Source organism: Cucurbita moschata, unplaced genomic scaffold, assembly GCF_002738365.1.
Source record: "Cucurbita moschata cultivar Rifu unplaced genomic scaffold, Cmos_1.0 Cmo_Scf00120, whole genome shotgun sequence".
Classification (NCBI taxonomy): Eukaryota; Viridiplantae; Streptophyta; class Magnoliopsida; order Cucurbitales; family Cucurbitaceae; genus Cucurbita; species Cucurbita moschata.
In genome coordinates, this window is record NW_019268636.1 from 163,220 (window position 1) to 185,165 (window position 21,946).

General features: G+C 36.5%; 1 protein-coding gene across 3 annotated transcripts; it reads left to right on the forward strand.

Annotated features, from left to right (window-relative positions):
- Nucleotides 1-5,909: 5,909 nt before the first annotated feature.
- On the forward strand, nt 5,910-18,891 carry LOC111439944 (ALBINO3-like protein 2, chloroplastic). Of its 3 annotated transcripts, XR_002709886.1 has the most exons (15): nt 5,910-6,397; nt 7,073-7,179; nt 7,589-7,716; nt 8,915-8,986; nt 9,333-9,434; nt 9,968-10,027; nt 10,148-10,213; nt 11,154-11,201; nt 12,542-12,718; nt 12,810-12,865; nt 12,996-13,113; nt 17,439-17,528; nt 18,046-18,155; nt 18,244-18,562; nt 18,719-18,891. XR_002709886.1 is itself a non-coding variant. In XM_023077376.1 (14 exons), exons 1-14 carry the CDS (start codon nt 5,964-5,966, stop codon nt 18,398-18,400), a joined length of 1,725 nt encoding a protein of 574 aa, XP_022933144.1. In that variant the 5' UTR covers nt 5,910-5,963; the 3' UTR covers nt 18,401-18,673. The 3 variants fall into 3 exon arrangements, 2 of the variants coding, with proteins under 2 accessions (XP_022933144.1, XP_022933145.1); XM_023077376.1 differs by lacking the exon at nt 18,719-18,891 and having other exon boundaries at nt 18,244-18,673; XM_023077377.1 differs by lacking the exons at nt 18,244-18,562; nt 18,719-18,891 and having other exon boundaries at nt 17,464-17,528.
- The last annotated feature ends 3,055 nt before the right edge of the window (nt 18,892-21,946 follow it).

The following is a 21,946-nucleotide window of genomic DNA, read 5'->3' on the forward strand; positions in this document are numbered from 1 at the left end:
CAAACGGTGGAAGGATTACCCAAATTAAAGAAAGTTGTCAAAGTTTGCAATGCTGGGAAGCAACAACGGCAAAAATATCCAAAGAAAAGTAAATGGAGAGCATCAAACAAACTGGAATTGATTCATGGAGATCTTTGTAGACCCATCATTCCAACCTCTCATATTGGTAAAAGGTACTTGCTAGTACTTGTAGATGATTTTTCTCGCAAGACTTGGATTTATTTTCTTGCCGATAAATCAGAAGTTTTTGAAACATTCAAAAACTTCAAAAATCTTGTTGAAAATGAAGCAAAAAAATCTCATACGTGGACTCAGAACTGATCGGAGAGGAGAATTTACGTCAAATGAATTCAACAAGTTCTGCAAAGATAACGGGATCAAGCGACAACTAATAGCTGCTTACACTCCCCAGCAAAACGGAGTTGCAGAAAGAAGAAACCAGACCATCATGAACATGGTACGGTGTCTTTTATCTGAGAAAGAGATGCCAAAGAAGTTGTGGCCGAAAGCAGCTAGATGAACAGCTTATGTTTTGAATCGTAGTTACACAAAGGCAATAAAGGACTTGGTTCCTGAGGAGAAGTGGTCGGGCATAAAGCCAAATGTGGAATACTTTAGAGTATTTGGTTCAATTGCACATGTCCATATTCCCGAACAGAAGAGAACCAAACTTGATGATCGAAGTCTCAAATGCGTCATACTTGGAGTTAGTGATGAATCTAAGGCCTATCGCCTGTATGATCCAGCAACAAAGAAGATAATTGTGAGCGGAAATGTCATATTTGAAGAAGGTGCAAAATGGGACTGAAATTCAAGTAAAAAAAAATGTACAGTAGGATGTGTTGGCTTGGGGAGATGGTGATAATATTGCTGCAGAAGAATCGGAAGGAGGAGAGACTGATGGAGAAGTAGATTCAAATGAAGAAGCAAATGATAGGTTAGAAGAAATCTAAGAAATGGATGAATCTTCCCCAGAGTTGCCACAACAAACAAGACAAAGTAGAGAGCCAGTTGGGATGCGGGATTATGAAATAGGTGAACACCTATTTGAAGAAGAAGAAGTCGAGGAGGGGTTTGCTTTTCACATCTCCAATGATGATCCTGTGAACTTTGAAGAAGCAGTAAAGGAAAGAAGTGGCAGGAGGTTATGAAGCTTGAAATTCAAGCTATTGAAAGAAATCAGACATGGAAGCTTGTGACATTGCCGCATCAAGCAAAGAAAATCGGTGTCAAGTGAGTCTTTAAGACGAAACTGAATGAAGAAGGCAAAGTAGACAAATGTAAAGCGAGACTTGTCGCTAAGGGATACTCGCAGAAGGCTGGAGTAGATTACAATGAAGTTTATGCACTAGTAGCTCGATGGGATACAATCAGAATTTTGGTGGCAGTAGCAGCTCAACGTGGATGGTGCATCTATTAACTTGACGTCAAAAGTGTTTTTCTACAAGGTGAATTAAACGAGGAGGTATATGTTGATCAGCCTAAAGGTTTTGTCAAAAAGGGAGAAGAGAACAAGGTTTATCGACCGAGGAAAGCTCTCCACGGCCTAAAACAAGCACCGAGGGCTTGGTTCAGCAAAATTGAGAGCTATTTTTAGAAGGAAGGATTTGAGAAAAGTAATTATGATCACACCTCTTTCTTGAAAAGAATTGGAAGAAAATTGTTGTTGGTTTGCCTATACGTTGATGATTTGGTTTACACAGGAGATGATGAGAATATGTGCAAATGTTTCAAGTTATCAATGCAACGGAGTTTGAGATGACAGACTTAGGGAAAATGAAGTTCTTCCTTGGAGTTGAAGTTTATCAAAACGAAGGAGGAATTCATTTGTGCCAAAAGAAGTATGTTAAGGAAGTATTGGAAAGGTTCAATATGTCGAATTGTAATGCTGTAAAGAATCTGATAGTCCCTGGCACCTTCTTGTCAAAGTCAGGCAGTAAAAGTGTCGATGCAACATTGTACAAACAACTAGTAGGATGCTTAATGTACGTTACGGTAACTCATCCCGACTTAATGTTTGTGGTTTGCTTGATTTCTTATAATATGGTTGATCCCAAAGAAGAACATATGCTGATTGCTAAAAAGGGTACTGAGATATTTAAAAGGCACATTAGATGTTGGAGTTTATTACAAATGGAGCAAGGATGTAAATCTTTTGGGATACACAGACAATGATTATGCGCGAGATATTGACGATAGAAAGAGCACTTCAGGCTATGTTTTCTTTCTAAATGGAGCAGCAATATGTTAGAGTTCAAGAAAACAGGGAGTTGTCTCACTATCATCTATAGAAGCTAAATATGTAGCTGCCACTGCAAGTGCATGTCATGATGTTTGACTTGAGAGAATTCTGAAGGAGCTAGGTGTTCTAAGCAGCGAGTGCATCGATATCATGTGTGACAGTAGTTCAGTAATCAAATTGTCTAAGAACCCAATTATGCATCAAAGGACAAAACATATTGATGTCAGGTATCATTACTTGCGTAATTTGTCAACTAATGGGACTGTGAGGTTAGTGTTTTGCGAACCTGAAGATCAAATGGCAGACATAATGACTAAACCAATTAAGCTAGATCAATTTGTGAAATTTAGAGGCATGCTTGGAGTTAGACAACTTGAGTAAACTAAAGCCAGCATCAGTTTACGAGGAGGAATTTGTTGGAGTTTCTGACTTGGTCTACAACGTTATAGCTAATTAATAGGCAGTAGTATTCTATTTGTTTTCAAATAGCTAATTTGTAGTTATCTTTCAATAAACCATCAATCCATTTCCTTTAAATTTTATCTCTCTTCCTCTTGATGAAGATTGTCTGCTCACTAGAATTGCTTTTGAATCCTTTCTTGATAAAAGCAGGATTCTATTCGACTAAACCAGGTTCTAGGTGCTTGTTTTAATATGTAGAGAGCCTTTTCTCATAGCCTTTTGGCTGTTCAACAAAAATATCTTCTTTTATCTCGCTATGTAAAAAAGCTGATTTGACATCTAACTGATAGAGGTTCCAACTTTTTTGGGCGGCAAAAGCAATGATCATTCTCACAGTATCCATTCTGGGCACAGGTGTGTATATTTCATTATAATCAATTCCATGCTATTGTGTGTAGCCTTTTACAGCCAATCTTGCTTTGTATTTATCAACTTCTCCTTCTCCAGACTTATTTAGCTTGGTTTTATAAATCACTCCTATTTTCTTTGCTCGAGTAGAACTACCAAATTCCATATTTTATATTTTTTTTAATGGATTTGATTTCTTCATCCATAGTCAATCTCTATTTTGGGCTCTTGATAGCTTCCTCAAAATTCATAAGATAGGAAATCATAAAAAATGTCATATTTTCTTCATCCTCTTTAGATAAGCCTTCACCGAAATTATAATCTGCTAACTATATAGGTGAATGTCGATTTCTCCTCTCCCTTATTGTCAAATCTCGTGCAACAGTTACTGGAAAATTGTTTTCAGTAACTGGTTCAATTGTTTCATCAATCGGATCAGTCGTTTCTTCCGTGATTTCCCCTTCTTCGTTTTCAGCAACTGATTCAATTGTTTCAGCAATCGGTTCAGTCGTTTCCTCTGTGATTTCTCCTCCTTCAGCTGTGTTCTTATTGATTTCAATATTTTTCCCTAGTCCAATTTTTCAGTTGCTCTCCATTTACCCATTTTTAGAAATGGAGTCAGATGTTGCTTGCCTTTCATACATGCCTCACAGATGGTGTTTAGAGCTACAATTTGCGGCAGGCCTTTCACCATGTTTTTGTGTTTCAAGGTGCACAAGCCTTTGTAGCCGAGATGACCATAACGATGGTGCCAAAGTGTTGACTGATCTGTATTTGAAACTTGGAGGCATCTTTCTTCATTTGTTGTGGTAGATGGTTCAGTATACAAAATAAACAACTGATTTACGCTCATAATTGACTCTACTATTTTTTCTTTTTGTGGATGATAAATGCTACATACACCATCTTTAAACAGCACTGCTATTTCTTTTTCTTATAGTTATCCAACGCTCAAGAGATTATTTTTGAGTCAGGTACCCAATACACATTACTAATGGTGCAACGAACCCCATGCAAAGTTAATTTCACTGCACCCTCCATAACTTTCATACTTGTATTATTTCTAAATTTGACAATGTGAGAAAATGTCTGGTGTAAGCTTGAAAACATATCTTTACTTGCACACATGGTTTGAGCAACCAGAATCTAAGAACCAAACATTACTCCTTTTCGCTTCATGTCTTCCCATACGAGTCATTAACAACATTTCATCCTCTTATTCCAACTATGCATAATTTAATTCCTTATTCATCTTTGGACATTTATATTGAAAATGACCTAAGTCATGACACCTATAACATTCAACCGTTGCTTTGTTGAAAGTTGATCTTCCTCTTCCGCGTTCTCTGCCCCGGTAAGTTCCTCTTCCTCTATTACTTATTTTCGTTCGTCCTTCAACTTTTAGAACTTGCTCCTCTCCATTAATGTTGGATCTCTGAAATTTTTGTTCATGCACCACTAATGAACTTTGTAATTCATTAATGGACATGTTATCAGTATCTTTGGATTTCTCAATAGATACTACAGCATAAGTAAATTTTCTACAATTTTCTTGTCTGGCATATCTTCTCCATTGCTTCTCATCTGGTTAGAGATTATCATCACTCTTGCAAAATAATATGTGATACTTTCATCCTTCTTATCTCTAGGATCTCAAGTTCTCTCCTTAATGCATTAAGAAGAGATTTCTTCACTTTTTGGTTTCCACCAAATTTTCGCTTCATCGAGTCCCAAACAATCTTGGTTGTGCGACGACCCAAGATTTGTTCAAAGACAGTACGATCAATTTTCTAAAAGAGGTATGCTTTACTTTGTGATCTTTGAGTCTAGCATCATCAGGTGACTCTTTTGTGCCTCAGTCAGCATTGTTCCTTCCTCTGGTTCTGAGAAACCAATCTCTACCCCACTCCATAGACTCTTTGCTTTGAGCAAATTTTCCATAAGCTCGCTCCAATGATCATAGTGACCATCGAAGTGAGGGATCTTCGCTAAAGTTTTGTCTTCACTCATACTCTGTATTTGATCACTCAAAAATTGTGGCTATGATACAAATTGTTATGTTTTGACATAAGTAAGCTTGAAACATAAACAATTGAAGTCTAGTTATTTTGAGCTAATCAAATTCTCCGAATTTTGTATATATTTGCCAATCTAACTTGTCACTAGCTACCTTTAGCAAGAATTTGAGAATCTAAACAGGTTGGGAACCACATTGGTTCCAAAATCGAAAATGTATTCAATACAATTATCTTGATTATTTATTAAAGATGCTCGATTTGGCTGTTTGCGACTTTATTTCAATAGTTGGGGGTCGGTACCGTTATTATAATAATAAAGAACAGTTGATGGATGAAGCACTCATTTACTTGTGATTACAGTCCTTCCTTGACAAAGGAGAGAATAGGAAATTGTCTTCTCGGATGTTATTGCAACAATGATTTTATGATAAAAAAACAAGATAAACTATTAGTTATTGATGTAACAGAGTAACTACAGTAGCTAAGAAGACAATTTAGATCAAATAAGAAAGGCATGTGCATTATACCAGGCAAGCCAAAGCACGGTGAAAAAAGGACTTCATAACCTTACAAAACTGATACATTCCTCGAGAAATTTCAGGTTATTTTCCGATCCAAGATAAATATAAAGAAATTTACTATCATGATTTAGGTTCGTATACAGATATTTGTATATGTTCCATTAACATTAAAAATACCTTAAAAGTTTAAGTATAATTTTTAAAATTTTAAAACTATTAACGAAATTTTAAAAGTTTAATGATATTTTTATTTAACTAAATTTATTTTTGGAACTTTAGGGATTTTTATTAATTTAACATTTTTAATAATTCAGCACAAAACTATTTGCACTAGAATCCCTTTTCCTGGTTCCATGTCTTCTCCGCCCTCTAATGGCAACGTCCAAGCTCTGCACTAACCTTCGCCGTCTTCGTCCCTCTCGTTTTTACTCCTGCGCTTCCCTTTCTTACCCTATCGCCTCTCGACTTCACGAAGCTCACACACTCCCAAGCTCTCATCATCACTCATTCACCAGGCCAACCCATCGCTTTGATCATCATATAACCTCCATTGGTGCTCTCACCGCCTTCTCCTCTCGGTCCTTGTGGACTCGTTCAGACGATGATTCGGAGTTTCAACGAATTGACCTTTTTGCAAGCCGCCTCTCCGACGACGATACGGGCATCCAGTCAGGGATTCAAGACTTGGAACTTGGAGGAGTTGTTGAGGAAGTCATTAATGCGACTGCTGTGGAGGAGTCAATTTTACCGACTCAGCAATTGACTTCGATTCTGGATGGGTTTCATCAGTATACCGGACTGCCCTGGTGAGCATTTCAATGCTTCTCATATGGTTCCGGAGGAAAATTGAGAAATTTGTTCGGGGCGGCGTATGGTTTTTTTATCTTTTCCATCTGGAATCTGAACATTTTGAATCGTGTTTTGTACATAATAGTGAGAACTCACTCAATTTCAAAACTGTTTTTCTTTTATTTCATATTGGTATGCATGGCCAAATTAACGGACCTGTCACTGTTTTTCTCGCCACAGTAGATAACGATCAAGCTCTGCCTTTGGTGTGGTGGAAGTTCATTATAATCTTGCATTTTCATTTTCCCCCCCAAATATTTCCATCTCCATGTATTGTGTACTTAATTGTTGTTAGCGTTGTTACAATTTAGTTAGCTCGGTTAGTCTTTTCGTATCTGTTGTTGTAAACCATCTTTTGTCATGCAAGTTAGCCGAGTAGTTTTCTGTTGCCTTCCTCAAGTTCATCTATTCAAGAATATCAATAAAATACTCTTCCCATTACATTGTTGTACTCCGCGTGTAGGCTTGAGTTATATGCACGAAATTTTAATGTTCTCGTTGTTTAACAGTTTGATCTTTTAGGGGTGAGGAAAGATTGTGTACGGTGTTTTGTATTAAGATTCAAGCTTCAATTTTGATGTCCTTGGAAATAATAAGTTTTTAATTTGCTTCGCTGATCCTTTTAATTTCAGGTGGGCAGTTATTGCCTCGTCAACTTTAGCTCTCAGATTCACGTTGCTGCCCTTACTCATTGTTCAACTCAACAAGTTGAAAAGGATTGGAGAGTTGTTTCCTAAGTGTAAGTTTCCAAAATAACGAATGGATTTATTTCTCTTTGCTACCTGGCTGATTAAAGCTTTTGACTTGGGTTGTTGAACTCTCGAATGATATAACACCCTATAAACCTCAAGGATAAGTTTTGAAATACCCTAAAGAATCGATAAGTTTTGATTCAGCTTAAGAAAGGATTCCTCCTTACCAGGATAGAAGAAAATTATATTGTCGGAAAACTAGAGATGAGATAAGGAAACATTATCCTTCCCAACATTGGAAACCTCAAGGATGTTGCCCCACAATTAGTATATTAGAAAAAATCACAATAATTGCAATCCTTCTTACAATTTATTACTACGTTATTTATACATCAATGTGATTCACTTGTTTAACACAATTAATTTATTTGGACTTTTATTTTGCGTTTCTCAAAGTGCCACCTCCACTGCCACCACCTCTATCGGGACGAAGTTACATCAACCAACTTTCTCTTTTCCGAAAGGAAAGAAAGGCAATTGGATGCCCATCATTTCTGTGGTTCCTTGCATACTTTTCCATTCAGGTGATCCTAATCTAATTAGATTCTATATTGTTTCTGGAAAAAAGTTCTACTTTAATGTTCATCAAAGTTCTACTTTATACTATTTTTTTTTTTTATCTTTGTAAATGATAATCATTCAGTGTCCATTTTGTCTAGAAGTTCAAACGAAATACTCAAGAAAGTATGCAAAAATATTTGTTTTTCTGGATAAAGATTATTGACTTGTAAAATTTGCTCAAAATTAAAATTTTAAGGAAAAACTGGATAGTTAATATTTTTGGCTTCTTGGATAGCTTTTTTGTAAGAGCTGATAATGATGATCGCTGTACTTCTTATTTTGCATGGTCTTGCCCCGTGCTTTCTCTTTATTTTGCTTTGCTTGGAAAGGAGCGAATTCCTAAGGTCAGTTGTTTGCCTAGAAGGTCTTCCACAGAAATCATCTTTTGTTTCTAGGGTTGTGATGGTAACCTTTATAAGGTCTCAAATACTTGGAGTATGTTTGGTGGGACTGTTAGTTTGCTTAGATGATTTGGGATGGCTTTATGGAAACTTTTGGTGTTCTGATCATAGCAGATGTGCTGGGATATGAATTGATGGATGAGGTTGTATACCATCTTCCCATTTGAGATGGGAGGCAACTCTGGCATACTGCTTTCTTTTCTGTTCTTTGGAATATTTGGCTGGGGAAATAAGGAGGGTCTTGAGGAAATAAATGAGGGGAGAGGATGTCTTGGAATGAGGTTTGGGCTTGGCTAGGCTCAATCTACAATTTTTAAGATTATCCTTTATTTCCTTTTTTCGTAATTGGAGCTCTTGTTCCCTGTAATTGTGTAGTTTGATAGTTTTTGTTATTTGATCACTTGGATCCTTTTGTTCCGTTTTTTCTTTTTCATATTTCCCTTTCATGTTCTATTTTCTTCAATGAAAGCTGGCTTTCTAGGAGGGAAGAAAGATTTGTCTCAAGCTCAATTTGGTTTGCTGTATAAACCCATCAGGAGCACAGCTTGTTCTTTAATTAGTTGACAGTATTCTGAACCATAAATTATGGAACTATCAGAGTTCTAAGTTTCACATTAACTTTTGTTATTTTTACTTATGTTTACTTAACCATTCCGTGCAAGCACATATATCATGAAGACTATTTTTCATGTTTTTCTATGTTTAGATTTTCTGATGAAAGTTTTTGTCTTTTTCTCTTTCTTTTTAAATGTTTGTGCAGGTCCCATGCTTTCTATTGTGGATGGTTACTATCCGGAAAATGTCACTTAATCATCATCCTGGATTTGACTGTGTAAGGCTGATATATTAAATACTGAAAAAAAAAAAAAAAAATCAATATGATTCTTACACAATACACCAAGGAGACTGAAAAAACTATCTTTCTCATTAAACCACTTGAAAAGTGCAATCAAGGGCAAGGATGTGTTGAGCTTTGTAGTTTGTTGTATTTAGCTGGTCATCCTATCATACTAGATGCCTCCTGGAATTCCTTTCATTTCTGAGCTTTGATATGATCAACAAGCTGCCGTAGTTGCATTATTTTCATTTTTTTTAATATCTAGGGATTTTATTTTTATTTTTTATGCCTCTAAAGTTGGAATTAGTGAAGCGTTAAGTTTGTAGTGCATTATTTGCAGGGTGGTGCTTTATGGTTTCAAAATCTAACAGAGTATCCACATGGAGTTTTAGGCCCCATATTTCCACTTCTAGTTGCCAGCTTGCACTTCATTAATGTTCAGGTATTCCAATTTTTTCTTGTTTTCAAGCACAAACATGTACAACAAATTTCTTTGAATAGGGTAGTATGTTAGGTGCTTCTGATCTAGCTCGAGTGTTTATAAGGCATGTAAGGATTGCCTGGTGCCGGGTTCAAGAGGCATTGAAACCTAAGATTTTTAGAATGGTTGCTGCAGTCTATGTGGATGTTTGAAAAGGAAAAGTGGAAGGACATCGAAGAGAATATAGCAGAAACTTCCATAGAGTTTTGTAGCATTGTATGGTCTTACAAACATGCATGGACTTTCATTAGTTATCAGCAGTATGCCAAGAGAAAATTCTTGTTTTTCTTCAATCTTCACTTGCCTAGCACATTGTTGATTGTCATCCTGAAGAAACTATGTTGTTTTGACTTATTGTTTCCATATTGTACATTTTTCTGGGGCAATATAAATTTTCTGGTTTCTCAAATCTTGCCAAAAAATCATCCACATTTTCAATTCTCATTGTTAGCAGGTATGTGTTCGTGGCTAATTTCTTTTTTGCCTTTGCCCAGGTGTCTTTCAGAAAATCATCTTTGGAAAAAGCAACTGGTATATTTGGCATTTTAGCCAAAGTGAGTGTTTAAGATGTTCTTAATATTGACAGAAATGTACTCATTGGATCATGCTTATTTTTTTGTTCCATTGCTTTAGTATTTATTTCAAACTGATAAATATATTTTCTGTCTCTGCAGTACTACAAACTCTACTTGAATCTACTGACTGTACCACTGTTTTTTATTGGTTACTGTATTCCTCAGGTAATTCTGTTCTTGATTATTTTTTGGAGTGGTATTTTTTAATTTTGTATGTGATTTCACCATTCTTATAGTATTTACTGGAAGCATTTTGACTTCATAGATGTAACATGTTTTACTCATTTAAAATTTGTCTACCAGGACTTCTGTATCCTTTTTAAGAAGCATTTAGTTGAGGCTTTCGTATTTTATCTGTGTACTTCGTTTCAACTCTTTTTTCTGCGCCGGAACACTGTTCAATTTTTAGTTGATACAATGTCGATTGTTTTGTAATTTTTTTCTAAAAAATGGATTTTACATGTCTGAAGGGTTTTCTTTTTGATGGGACAAAAATTAGAGAATATATTCATTAAAAAAATGGAGATGAGATATCCCTACTAGGTCAATGAGTCACAAAAAGGCTTTCTTTTTCGACAAGAAATGAAATGCTCATCGTTGTAATAAAAAGGGTAAAAAAATTTACACCCCCATATGTTGTTATCTTGCTTGATCACCTCTGTGCTCATGCAGGAGCAATTAGTATTTCTATTCTTATTTTTGTTTTTGTTAAGAAACGAAGAATAATTGATTAAAGAGGGACGGACTAAAGAATACTAAATTAGAATTTAGTGGGATTGACGTCCCTACAGAAAGGAAGAACTAGCCAACTGATCCTAACAGAATCTAAGTTAATCTCTCCTCTTATTTTTTTATTATTATTATTAATTTTTTTTTTAATGATTGACCAATTTACCCTAATGGTATTACCTCACAACCCATATGAGCTGGTGTATCTATATAGCTTTTCTTTGCTCAATTGTTACTCCTTTTTACCTTGTCTGACAGTTCTTATTACGATCATTCTCGTTGTTTCTCAATCTTTGTGCCAGTATACTGACATCTTGCCCCTGCCCATTTGGTCCAGAGTTTACTGAACTTTTTCCCCTCATTGTTTCTTTGGCAGGGTAGTCTAGTCTATTGGGTTACGAATAGTTCGTTCACTGCAATTCAGGTGAGGTCTTTGCTTAGTTTTTCATCGATTAAGAACCAAATTTTATCACTTTTGTTGAATGAATATTTTGATCGATTGCTGTTTGGACATACTTTAAGTTTTTGGAATATCTTTTGCAGTGGTCTTTTGGTTTTTTCTTGCGAGCAAATCTTTTCCCTTTATTTCTAATTCCTTTATGTTGTCTGTTGTTCTCTTTCCTGGCTAACAAAAAGAACCTTGATTAAAAGATCCACACTTTCATTTTAAAATTCTAAGTTTCAACCAGTTAGAGAATGGTTTTGGGATTCGTTGACTCAATTATTGATTGCCACTCTCTGATTGTCGTTTGGTTGCTTGACCAAATGAGAAGATCACACTATCCTTTCAAGATTGTTGGAAAACTTATTTTTTGGTCTATTAATAGCCAAATGACCAAACGCTTCATCACACAGGAGGAAGTTCTTTTACCAATTTTTTAGTGATGAACTTGTGGGCAGCTCTATAACCCACCGTTACCACCTCTGACTTTCCTTGTATAATTTCTTTGAGCATCATGGTACAAGCATATAAAATTGCAACAGCGAAGTTATAAAAAAAGTGACTCTTCAAAACTCTGACATTAGTTTTGCGCAGATTAATTTTTGCCAAGCGATAGTACCCTTGGTTTAGCCCTTGTTTCAGTCTTCCACTAGCAGAGCCTGCCCATGTTTTACCCTCAATAATGATACTCAACCTAAGAGTTCATTAGCTGTACTTCAATTGTCTCCATTTGTAACAATGTAATTATAAAGCTACCGTACAATCCAGCTAGTGGGTATTTGAGTGCAGTGAAAGTGTAGCCATCTTCTTCCAATTGTATCTTGAACAAGGATTGTTGTAATTGGCTGGCGTGAGAGGTGCAAAAAGACACTAAGTCCTAAGATTATTATCTGGTGGGTGATTACAACCAATTTTTTTCCCCTTGAACTAATCTAGGACAAACTCACTATATAATGCTGTACAAAAATTGGATGAGAAGGATATTAATTTTGTCGCGGGTGATATGCTCACTTCATGTTCAACCATCTATGGCATTTATATATGGCTCAAATGATTGTTGCCAAGCTTTTTTCCGAAGTGATCCGCTTGGATGGATTTCCCAAGTCCATCATTTCCAAATGCCGTTACCAGGATTTTTGAAGGAATTGTACAAACGATTGGAATTTTCAGTAATGAATTTTTTCCTTCTCCTTCACTCTCTCTAAAAAATTAAAAAATAAATAAAAATAAAAAAGGTTTACTCAATTATTGTTGTTTTTTTAGTACTTTTTGGTGGTTTGATTGCATATTTTGAGTAGCTTATTTTTATATCAATCTTGCAGCAATTAACCCTCCAACATCCTGCTGTACGCAGTAAATTGGGATTGCCTTTCAAGGATGCTCCTGTGGGCACTGCAACTCTCAGAGAAACCAATGATCCAGGCAAACTACCGTTGGATACACCCACCAAGTGGAAAAAAATTTATGTAGAGAAGCTGTCTCCTAAGGAATTGCTTGCTGTAAATTATGCTGAGCTCAGTTTTCTTTTTGTGTTGGTTCAAGTTAGTGTAATACAAACGTTTTCAGGTAGCTAATGATTAACCTTGACAGCTTTCCGTTCAACTCCTATCAAAAGGGCAAAAAGAAAAGGCTATTCCTTTACTGCGGTAAGCTTGCTAGTCTTCTTTCTTTAGATTTCACTATCATGTATATCTTCTATATGGGCCTCTCTGGTGGGTATTTTGGTCTAAATTGCAGTGGAAAAAAAGGCCACACATGACTCGTTTAATATTTTAGACAGGCACTTAACAAGGATCCTGAGTATGTTCGAGCTTTGATTGTCATGGGACAAACTCTGTTACAAAATGGGCAACCTGCAGAGGCTATTGCATTCTTAGAACGTGCAATTTCCAAGGTCCGAGTTCAAGTGTTGGATTTCCTTTTTCCTATTAGTGTATGATTTTCTTGCTCGTGTAACAATGGTATGATGTGTTGACAATTATTTGAGTTTCTGATAACAATACATGGTCATTTTCAGAATTGAGTACAGTCGCCCTTTTCATTAAATTGGTAAAGATTTAAAACCTAATTTAAGAAGAAAGTCAATGAACAAGACAGGAAAGACCCCGGTAGTAACCAATTAGCAAGAAAAGAAAGGTAAGGGCATTTTGCACAAGGAATGGAAAATAAACGGGAGAAATTATGCGCATGAGGAAACTAATTGAAAAAACAAGAAAAAGGGATCTTGGTTAAGGTCATGGGCCAAGTGAGCTTTTCAGTAATCCCCCTCCCGATTGAATGTAGCTCGATCATATAATTCTTGAAATGTTTTTTTTTTTAATACATCCTTGGTAATGAGATCTTCATTTTGTTTCTATCCTATTCATTCTCTTGGTTGAAATCATGAGTAATTTAGTGACAACAAGAGTAGATAAGGGTTTAGTCGGGGATTCTAAGATAGGATCTGAGAGGACCTCATCTTTCATATCTTTAGTCTGTTGAACCATCTTTTTTTTTTTCTTGGGGAGGAGAGTTCATATACTAATCTTGATAGTTCCTTTTCCCTTCTTTGGAACTATCTCTAGTCTTAAGATAAACGGAGGGAAAAGTCTCATCATTATCTTAAAGTATTCTTACTCTAATTGGACTATTGGGTGACTTTGGAGGGTTGTGAAGATACCTAGCTACTCTTTTCATATCTGGGGCTTCCCTTGGGTGGTAATTCGAGGAGTGTGTCTTTCTGCAACCCTAGAGCAAACCCAAAGAATCCTCTTGTCTTGGAGAAAGGCTTTCTTTCTATAGGAAGGAGACTTACCTTGATTCAATATAGTAAATTGGATCCCTATTTACTTTCTTTCCTCGTTTAGAATCAGTCTCTGTGTTACAAAGAAAGTTTACTGAAGAACTTCTTATGGGAAGGAATCGAGGAGGGTGGTGGATCTTACTTGGTAAGGTGGGAGGAAGTTTCAAAGCTGGTGGAGGCTGGAGATTTAGCCGTTAGTAACCTGAGATTACGGAACGCGGCTATATGAGAGAGAACTTATGGTCGCAGTCTTAGCAGTCCAAAAATGGAGACTTTACTTTCTGGGGCAAAAGCTTACAGTTTTATCTGAGATAAGAGCTTCAAAATATTTGCTTGAGCAGCATGAAGTTCAACCTCAATACCAGCGTTGGTTGACCAAACACCTTGGGTATGATTTTGAGATATTATATTTGCCTGGGTTACAAAATAGATTAGACGATGTGTTATCAAGAATGCATCAACTGATAGATAGAAGTGTTGGCTGTCCCTTCCTTTATGGATGTTAAATTGATCAAGAAAGAGGTCAAAGATAATAAGGAATTGCAGATAGTCATTCCCACGCTGGAGGAAGATCCCGTAGGAGTGCCGAAGTTTTCATTACATCAAGGGAGATTATTGAAGGTTAGTCCTGTTGAAATCATCCTCATTTGCATACTTTTCACGACTCTGTGCTAGAGGGACATTCTGAGTTTTTGTGAACTTGCAAGAAGTTGACGGGAGAACTATTTTGAAAAGGAATGAAATCAGATGTCAAGTCCTATGTGAAGCAGTGCATTGTGTGACTGAGAAATAAGTCTGAAGCTCTATCTCTTGCCAGATTACTACAACCTCTGTCAACCCGGGTAGATTTTGGGAGGCCATCACTATGGATTTTGTCAAGGTTACATAAATCCATGGGGAATGACACAATTTGGTGGTGGTAGACTGACTGAATAAATATGGTCATGTCATCCCTGTCTGTCATCCTTTCTCTGCAAAATAGGTTGCTGATGTGTTCATTCAAGAGGTGGTGAGATTACATGGTTTCCATTGTTCTAATGTATCAGATTGTAACAAAATTTTCATGAGCCATTTTTTGTAAGGAGTTGTTTGCCTTGCAAGGGACTCATCTCAAATGGAGCACAACTTTTCACCCTCAGACGGATGGCCAATCGGAGATAGTGAATACGTGTTCGTAGATAGTGAATACGTGTTCGTAGATAGTGAATAAGTGTTCGGAAATGTGCCTCAAGTGTTTTTGCATTGAGCAACCTGAGAAATGGGTATAGTTACCATGGGCTGAGTATTGGTACAACACCACTTTTCATGTGTCAATCAACACAACTCCGTTTCAGGTAGTTTATGGAAGACAACCACCACCACTAATTTCCTATGGGGATCGAAAGACATCAAGCAGTGCGTCGGAACAACAGTTGCTGGACCGGGATCTCACCCTTGTGGCGTTGAAAGAACAATTAGCTATGTTAAAAGTTGGATGAAGAAATATGTGGATCGGAAACGAGGAGAATTGAAGTTTCCTGTGGGAGATGATGTTTGCTTAAAGTTGTGATCGTATAGGCATCGATCCATGGCTGAGAAAGGGTGTGCAAGAAGTTATCTCCTAAATTTCTTGGCCCTATAAGATTGTTGAAAGGGTTGGAACGGTCGCATATAAGCTTGAATTACCACCCGAGGCTTCAATTCATAATGTTTTCAACATTTCTCAATTGAAGAAAGCTATTGGACTAGGGAACGTACTTCAACTTCACCCTCCTACTCTTGAAGACTTACAAGTGGACTGTGATGCCCAATGAAATCCTTGGTTGACCCTGGAATTATGACATCCTTGGTTGACTGTGATGCCTGATAGTGAATAACTGTTCGTAGATAGCGAGTACATGTTTGGAAACGTGCCTCAAGTGTTTTTGCATTGCACATGTTTCAATCGACACAACTCTGTTCAGGTAGTTTATGGAAGACAACCGCAACCATTAATTTCCTATGGGGATTGGAAGACTTCAAACAATTCGTTGGAACGACATTTACTAGACTGGGATCTCGCGTTCGTGGTGTTGAAAGAACATTTGGCTTTGGCAAAAATCAGATGAAGAAATATGCATATTTGAAATGAAGAGAATTAAAGTTTGCTGTGAGCAATGATGTTTTCTTGAAGCTGAGACCGTGTAGGCAGCGTTCCATGGCTGAGAAATGGGGCATTTTTTGGCCTATAAGATTGTTGAAAGGGTTGGAACGGTGGCATATAAGCACGAATTACCACTTGAGGCTTTGATTCATGATGTATTCCACATTTCTCAGTTGAAAAAAGCTATTGGACCATGGAACATACTCCAACTTTACCCTCCCACACTCAGACTTACAAGTGGACTGTGATGTCTGATGAAATCCTTGGTTGACGCATTGAATTATGAAATAGAGCAGGAAGAATGGCTAGTGACCAGCAGACCTGTGAGGTTACATGGGTATCAGTTAACTTTATGAAGACGCAATTCCCTACTTTTCACCTTGAGGACAAGGTGATTTTTCGAAACCAGGTGTATTGTGAGACCCCCAATTCAGCTTACTTACTCGAGTAGGCGGTAAAAATGGGAGTGCACATGGGACCATTAGTTAGTGGAGCAAATGGTTGAGGGAGAGTACAACCTGTGGAGACTGAGGGGGGTTTTTTGTCGCGCTTTTGAAGGAGAGGATTCCAGCTCTCTCGAATTGCTGAATAAGTCGTTATCGTGTTCTTCATGCTCTTATTTTCTTGTAGTCACTTGGATTTCTGCTAAGACTTCTGTTATCCAATGTATAAATATCATATTAGGGTTCGTTTCCCCTGTGTTCGATTATTTGGTGTTTATCTGATTGCAAGTAATAGTCAGGATCCCAAACAGGTTCCTCTAATGTTATTCCTAGTTCAATTAGGATCTTGAAGTCATATACCTTTACATATTTGTACCTTGGTGGTCTTCAGCTTCTACATCATTTATGGGTACAACTAATTCAGCATGTTACAAAGTTTTCCCAAGCAAATGAACATCTAGTGGTTGACCAGATTTTCGAGCTTTCCCAATCAGCATCTAAGTAGATTTTGGCATTTATTTTTGTTGCTTTCTTGAGTACAAGCCTTTTAATGGAGCTATTTTTAGGTATCCCAAAATCCTGAAAACACTCGGTATATTCTCTTAGTGAGACTAGACTTGCATAATTGACTACAAAGTAGATATGAAATCTGTAGAACGATTGAGGCAAAAAAGTTTCCATTAAAAATATATACTATTGCGTTTTATCAGTAGGTGCATTGTCTTTGCCCATGTGTCCATCATATATGTTACTATTGTGTTGCATCATTTCTTAATCCGTAGACAAGAGGTTTTAAGCATAATTTACAATGTCTGATGCCCATTATTTGCTTATCTCTTATTTCGCTAAAACGATACTCATGTCTTATTCAGTTATTTCTTTCCGGTCATCCCACAGAAGTTGAGGGTGAAGATCTTCTAATTCTTGCATCCCAATGGGCAGGTGTTGCCAGTATAAGGCAGGTGAGAATTGTCCATGTTTTTTTTTTATTTCCCCTATGCCTATTAAGAAGGGGATCAAGATAGATTGAATCAAATCTGTTAATTAGGAACTTTATTCTGGACTCTTCAATTGCATGTAAGAGAGAATTTAAAGATGGCTAGGATGGACATTGTTACATAATGTGGTCAAAATTGAAATATCTGTAGAGATAGTTATAAAACTGCCCCAAAAGCTGGACCTGTTAAAACTGGTCTAATTTCCATTTTATTTCATTTTCAACTACCTGTGGCTGGGAAATTTCGTTATTCTTTGTATAATTTGATTGCACCCTAGATATTACCAGACATGTTAATTTGAAGTGAAATCCATGGTTTCTTCCAGTTGATCTGGAAAATAACTAGCTCAATGAAGTTGACACTGTTGTGTTAGCCCTAGCAATTTGCCGTTTTCTGGATTAATTTGGCATGATATTCATGCACATTGTGAGTATCAATCTACGTTCTATAACTAAATTTCTTGTCACTATTGGTGTGTCAGGGGAAAATGGTAGAAGGCATTGCTCACCTGGAAAGAATTGCAAATATGAAAGAGCCAGAAGAACCAAAGAGCAAAGCCCATTATTATGATGGATTGGTTCTGCTAGCAAGGTCTCAACCATACGAGTGATTAGAAAAGATTTCACATTCCCTTCCATCAACAAGAAATTTACTAATATCTTATTTCTTGTCGTTTCAGTGCTCTTTACAATGAAGGTCGTAAGGCTGAAGCTACCAAATACTTACAGTCAGCTGCAGCTTATAATCCTGCCTACAAGGAATACCTGGATCAATGCGAGGACGACAATGATAAATTAGTGGGCGATCTTGTCAGCAGCCGGAGAGGAGATTATTGATTCACTTCCCCTTTCGAAACATGACTGACTTTTCTTTGATGTTAGTTATGAATAATCCAACAGAGAAAATCCAGGAGTTTCAACAGAGCAAATGTGTTCAAAATTGGACAAACACTGCAGCTGATGGCAACGACATTATATCTCCCACATTCAATTGGTTAGGTAACTTCCCTATAGTTCACTGTTGAGTTCAATATTGTTTGGATGAATTTAAAAGAAAAAAGAAATGCTCATTTGTTTTAATAATATATTGTTATTGAAGTTAGTTTTTTACCCCAAAAAAGGTATATTCTTATTAAAGGCTTAGATGTGATGCAGATTACAGTTGTGAAATAAACTGAGATATGGTTTCAGTCTGAACTTTTGTGCTTCTTTATATGAAGTTTGACGGTCAGAAGGATGATGAGGGTGGATTTTGGTTTGCGAATGGTCTATATCCTTGAATTAGGTTTCTTAATTCAGTGTTTATCTATAATATTTGATCCATATTATATTTTGTTACGAGGGTCGTCTGTATCTTTATTATTTACGGCACTAACTTCACTTAAATATATTACTACTATTTTCACTTTATTATTTACGGCACTAAAGCCGGGGTTGATGTGGAGTGGGCTAAAGAGAAACGTGGATGGGTTAGCTGGTGGCGTTGGGTCTGTACTGAATGAATTCTAGATTAGGCTGCAGCCAGTTGGTGTATTGGTCTGAAGCTGGAGTTGGCCTGTTGGATTATGGATCGAATATGACCCGACCTACCCCAACCCAGTGAATCACTCTTTTCGATATGACTCATGATCAAAACAAATAAATGAAATAGAAATAAGAACTTAGGGGGAGAGTTTCTTTAAACCGAGCAATTTGGAACAATTTTAAGTATGTGTGTTTCAATTCTCTTGTTGTGAATAGAGCTACACATAATGAGTATTGAGTATTTACGGTACAGAAAACACTAACAAATTTTCTAAACATTATCCATTAACTTATTAGTCAAACCTATTTACTAACATCTTACTAACTACGATGATAATTATTAGGATCACACCACTAAAAGGACTATTGACTAAAGATTTATATTGATAGAAGAGGGAATAAAAATACGTTTTCAAAGGTTCAATTTAATACATATATAGCTTTATTAAATATAACTATCTACTTTGTATGACCATCTAGTATATATAATTATTGGTGTATACTTTTTTAGATACAGCCTTAAAAGTTTATATAGCCTTACAAGTTTTGTTTAAAGACCATTGCTTTTTTACCTTCTTTTTAAGAATCTTTAACTATGCTTATAAATTAAGTAAAATTGTAGAGCGTCTTGAATTTTAACGCCCCTAAAATTTGAATAATTTAAGTTGAAGTACTGAGAACTCATATGAGTTCTATGGATCAAATTGGACGATTTTATATTATGTGTAACATTTTGAGACCTAGTTGATGGTTGCCCATGTCTTAGTACTCAATTTTGATTACACAATATTATGTGGTCTTAAAATAAATGTGGTGTAAGACTGGATATGGAAAAAAAAAAAAAACTATAATTTTAATTATAAAAAACATTGGAATCAAACCAAAACAAACAGACAAAACAAAAAATTCGGTAACGATGAATGTTGGATTATTACTTGTAAAACATTAATCTAAGAACTCAACTATTTGTGTTCAATTGACCCAAAATGATGATTTGAATTAATGTGAAGAGCACAATGCACAAATGACAATTCTTTTTTCTTTAAAAAAAAAAAAAAAAAAAAAAAAGTTTCATTTGGGTCCTTTCTTTGCGGTCTATCCATCTCCCTCTCTTCAGATTCAAATTTCAACTCAATTGCACCATCCGCCTCTTCCTCCCGTTCTTCCGTCTGGTAACATCCAACGTTTAATTTTCGATTTCATTCATTTATTTTCTGTTCTTCCTCTTCTTATCATGCTTTCGATCCGTTAAATCATGTTATTTCTACATCTTTTCCCCGGTTTTTTTTTTTTCTGAATACACACTAGGCCTTTTCATTTTCCTTTTCCTTTTCATTTTCATGTACGATTCAGAAATTCAAAATGATCGCTAAAAGATGCTTCTGATTTCGATTGTAAAGCGGAGTAGTTCAATGAATCTGGTCTTTCCTTTCTGCTCCACGAACTAGCGAGATTGAATCTTTGCGATTTTCTTAAACTTCTTTAATTCCATTTGCGCTTTCTTCAAATCTGAGGAGATAATTTGAGGCTAAACATTGAAAATAAGGGAACATACAGTATAGGGAAGGACTTTAAGCCCTTTTCTATTTTTTATGTTAGAAATCGGCTCGCACATCAAATTGTAGATTGGAAGTTCATAGCTCAAGTAGCAAGAAAACTAATTTCCCACAACCCCCACACCACACCACCCATAAGCGCTTAATTTTTCTTTTACTTTTGCTCCTAGCAAAATCCCACATCGATTGGAGAGGGGAACAAGTGCCCGTCAGGACCCACATCGATTGGAAGGGGAACAAAGCATTCTTTATAAGAGTGTGGAAACCTCTCCCGAGTAGACGCGTTTTAAAAACCTTGAGGGGAAGCCCGAAAGTAAAAGCCAAAGAACAATATCTACTGGTGGTGGACTCTGGACTTGGGTTGTTACATCCTTCTCCATTTTTAACAGCCATAGGCCCTCGGTATAATATGCTTATTTTTGGTTCTCTTGTGTTGATATCTTAGACGAATTGTATGCTGCGCACAGGTACACACCCAAAGAGGCTTGATTTTGCTAACGATACGAGCATATGCAAATGAAAATTAAAAATAGGCTCTAAGAAATGGTAATCTTGTACAGTATAAGAAACCCTGTTGTGTTTATATTTTCTGAAACATTGATGTTCTTAATTTCTTGATTTATCTTTGCATACGACTGGGTGTGTAATTGAATTAATTTCTTTTCTAATCTGTTCTTGAATGATTTGACCAAAACAAAAAACAAGAGATTGAATGAAAGTTACATCTTGCTTTGAGTATCATCGTTTTGCCTTTCCCTATACTGAATTTCTTGCGCATTGTTTCTTATTGTGTTGTTGAATATAGTAGGAATTACATGCTACTGGGAAAGTTTAGTTGATTTGTGTTCAATCCCTACTTATAGCATTGCTAAAATAAAAACAAAAACTTAATGCTTGTGAATAATGTAGTTTTCTCCTTCTTTAGATTCTCCATATGGATCCAGAGGCTGCACGAACGGCTCGGGAATCGCTAGACCTTGCATTTCATATGTGTAACGTACTCGATGCCGGGATCGATCGCCACACCCTCTCTGTCCTTATTGCACTCTGTGACATGGGTGTGAACCCTGAAGCACTGGCTGCTGTTGTCAAGGAACTAAGCAGAGAACCGCCCTCATCGGAAACCATCATCTCAGGTAACAAGTCATAACCTATATGCAAAGAAACAACTCTGTTCTTCTTGTGATGATGGTTGCTAAAGTTGATATCTATGTGTTTTTAAACCACTTTACTATATATGTAGCTTACTTGGATCTTGTGAGATGAGATGGGTTGGTTGAGTTCATAATGTTTTTATGTTATG

Coding starts and splice junctions, on each gene's coding strand:
- LOC111439944 (XM_023077376.1), top strand. CDS start 5,964: ATGGCAACGTCCAAGCTCTGCACTAACCTTCGCCGTCTTCGTCCCTCT. Junction 7,180..7,588: donor TGGAGAGTTGTTTCCTAAGT/GTAAGTTTCCAA, acceptor CGTTTCTCAAAG/TGCCACCTCCACTGCCACCA. Junction 13,114..17,438: donor TAGAACGTGCAATTTCCAAG/GTCCGAGTTCAA, acceptor TGTCTTATTCAG/TTATTTCTTTCCGGTCATCC.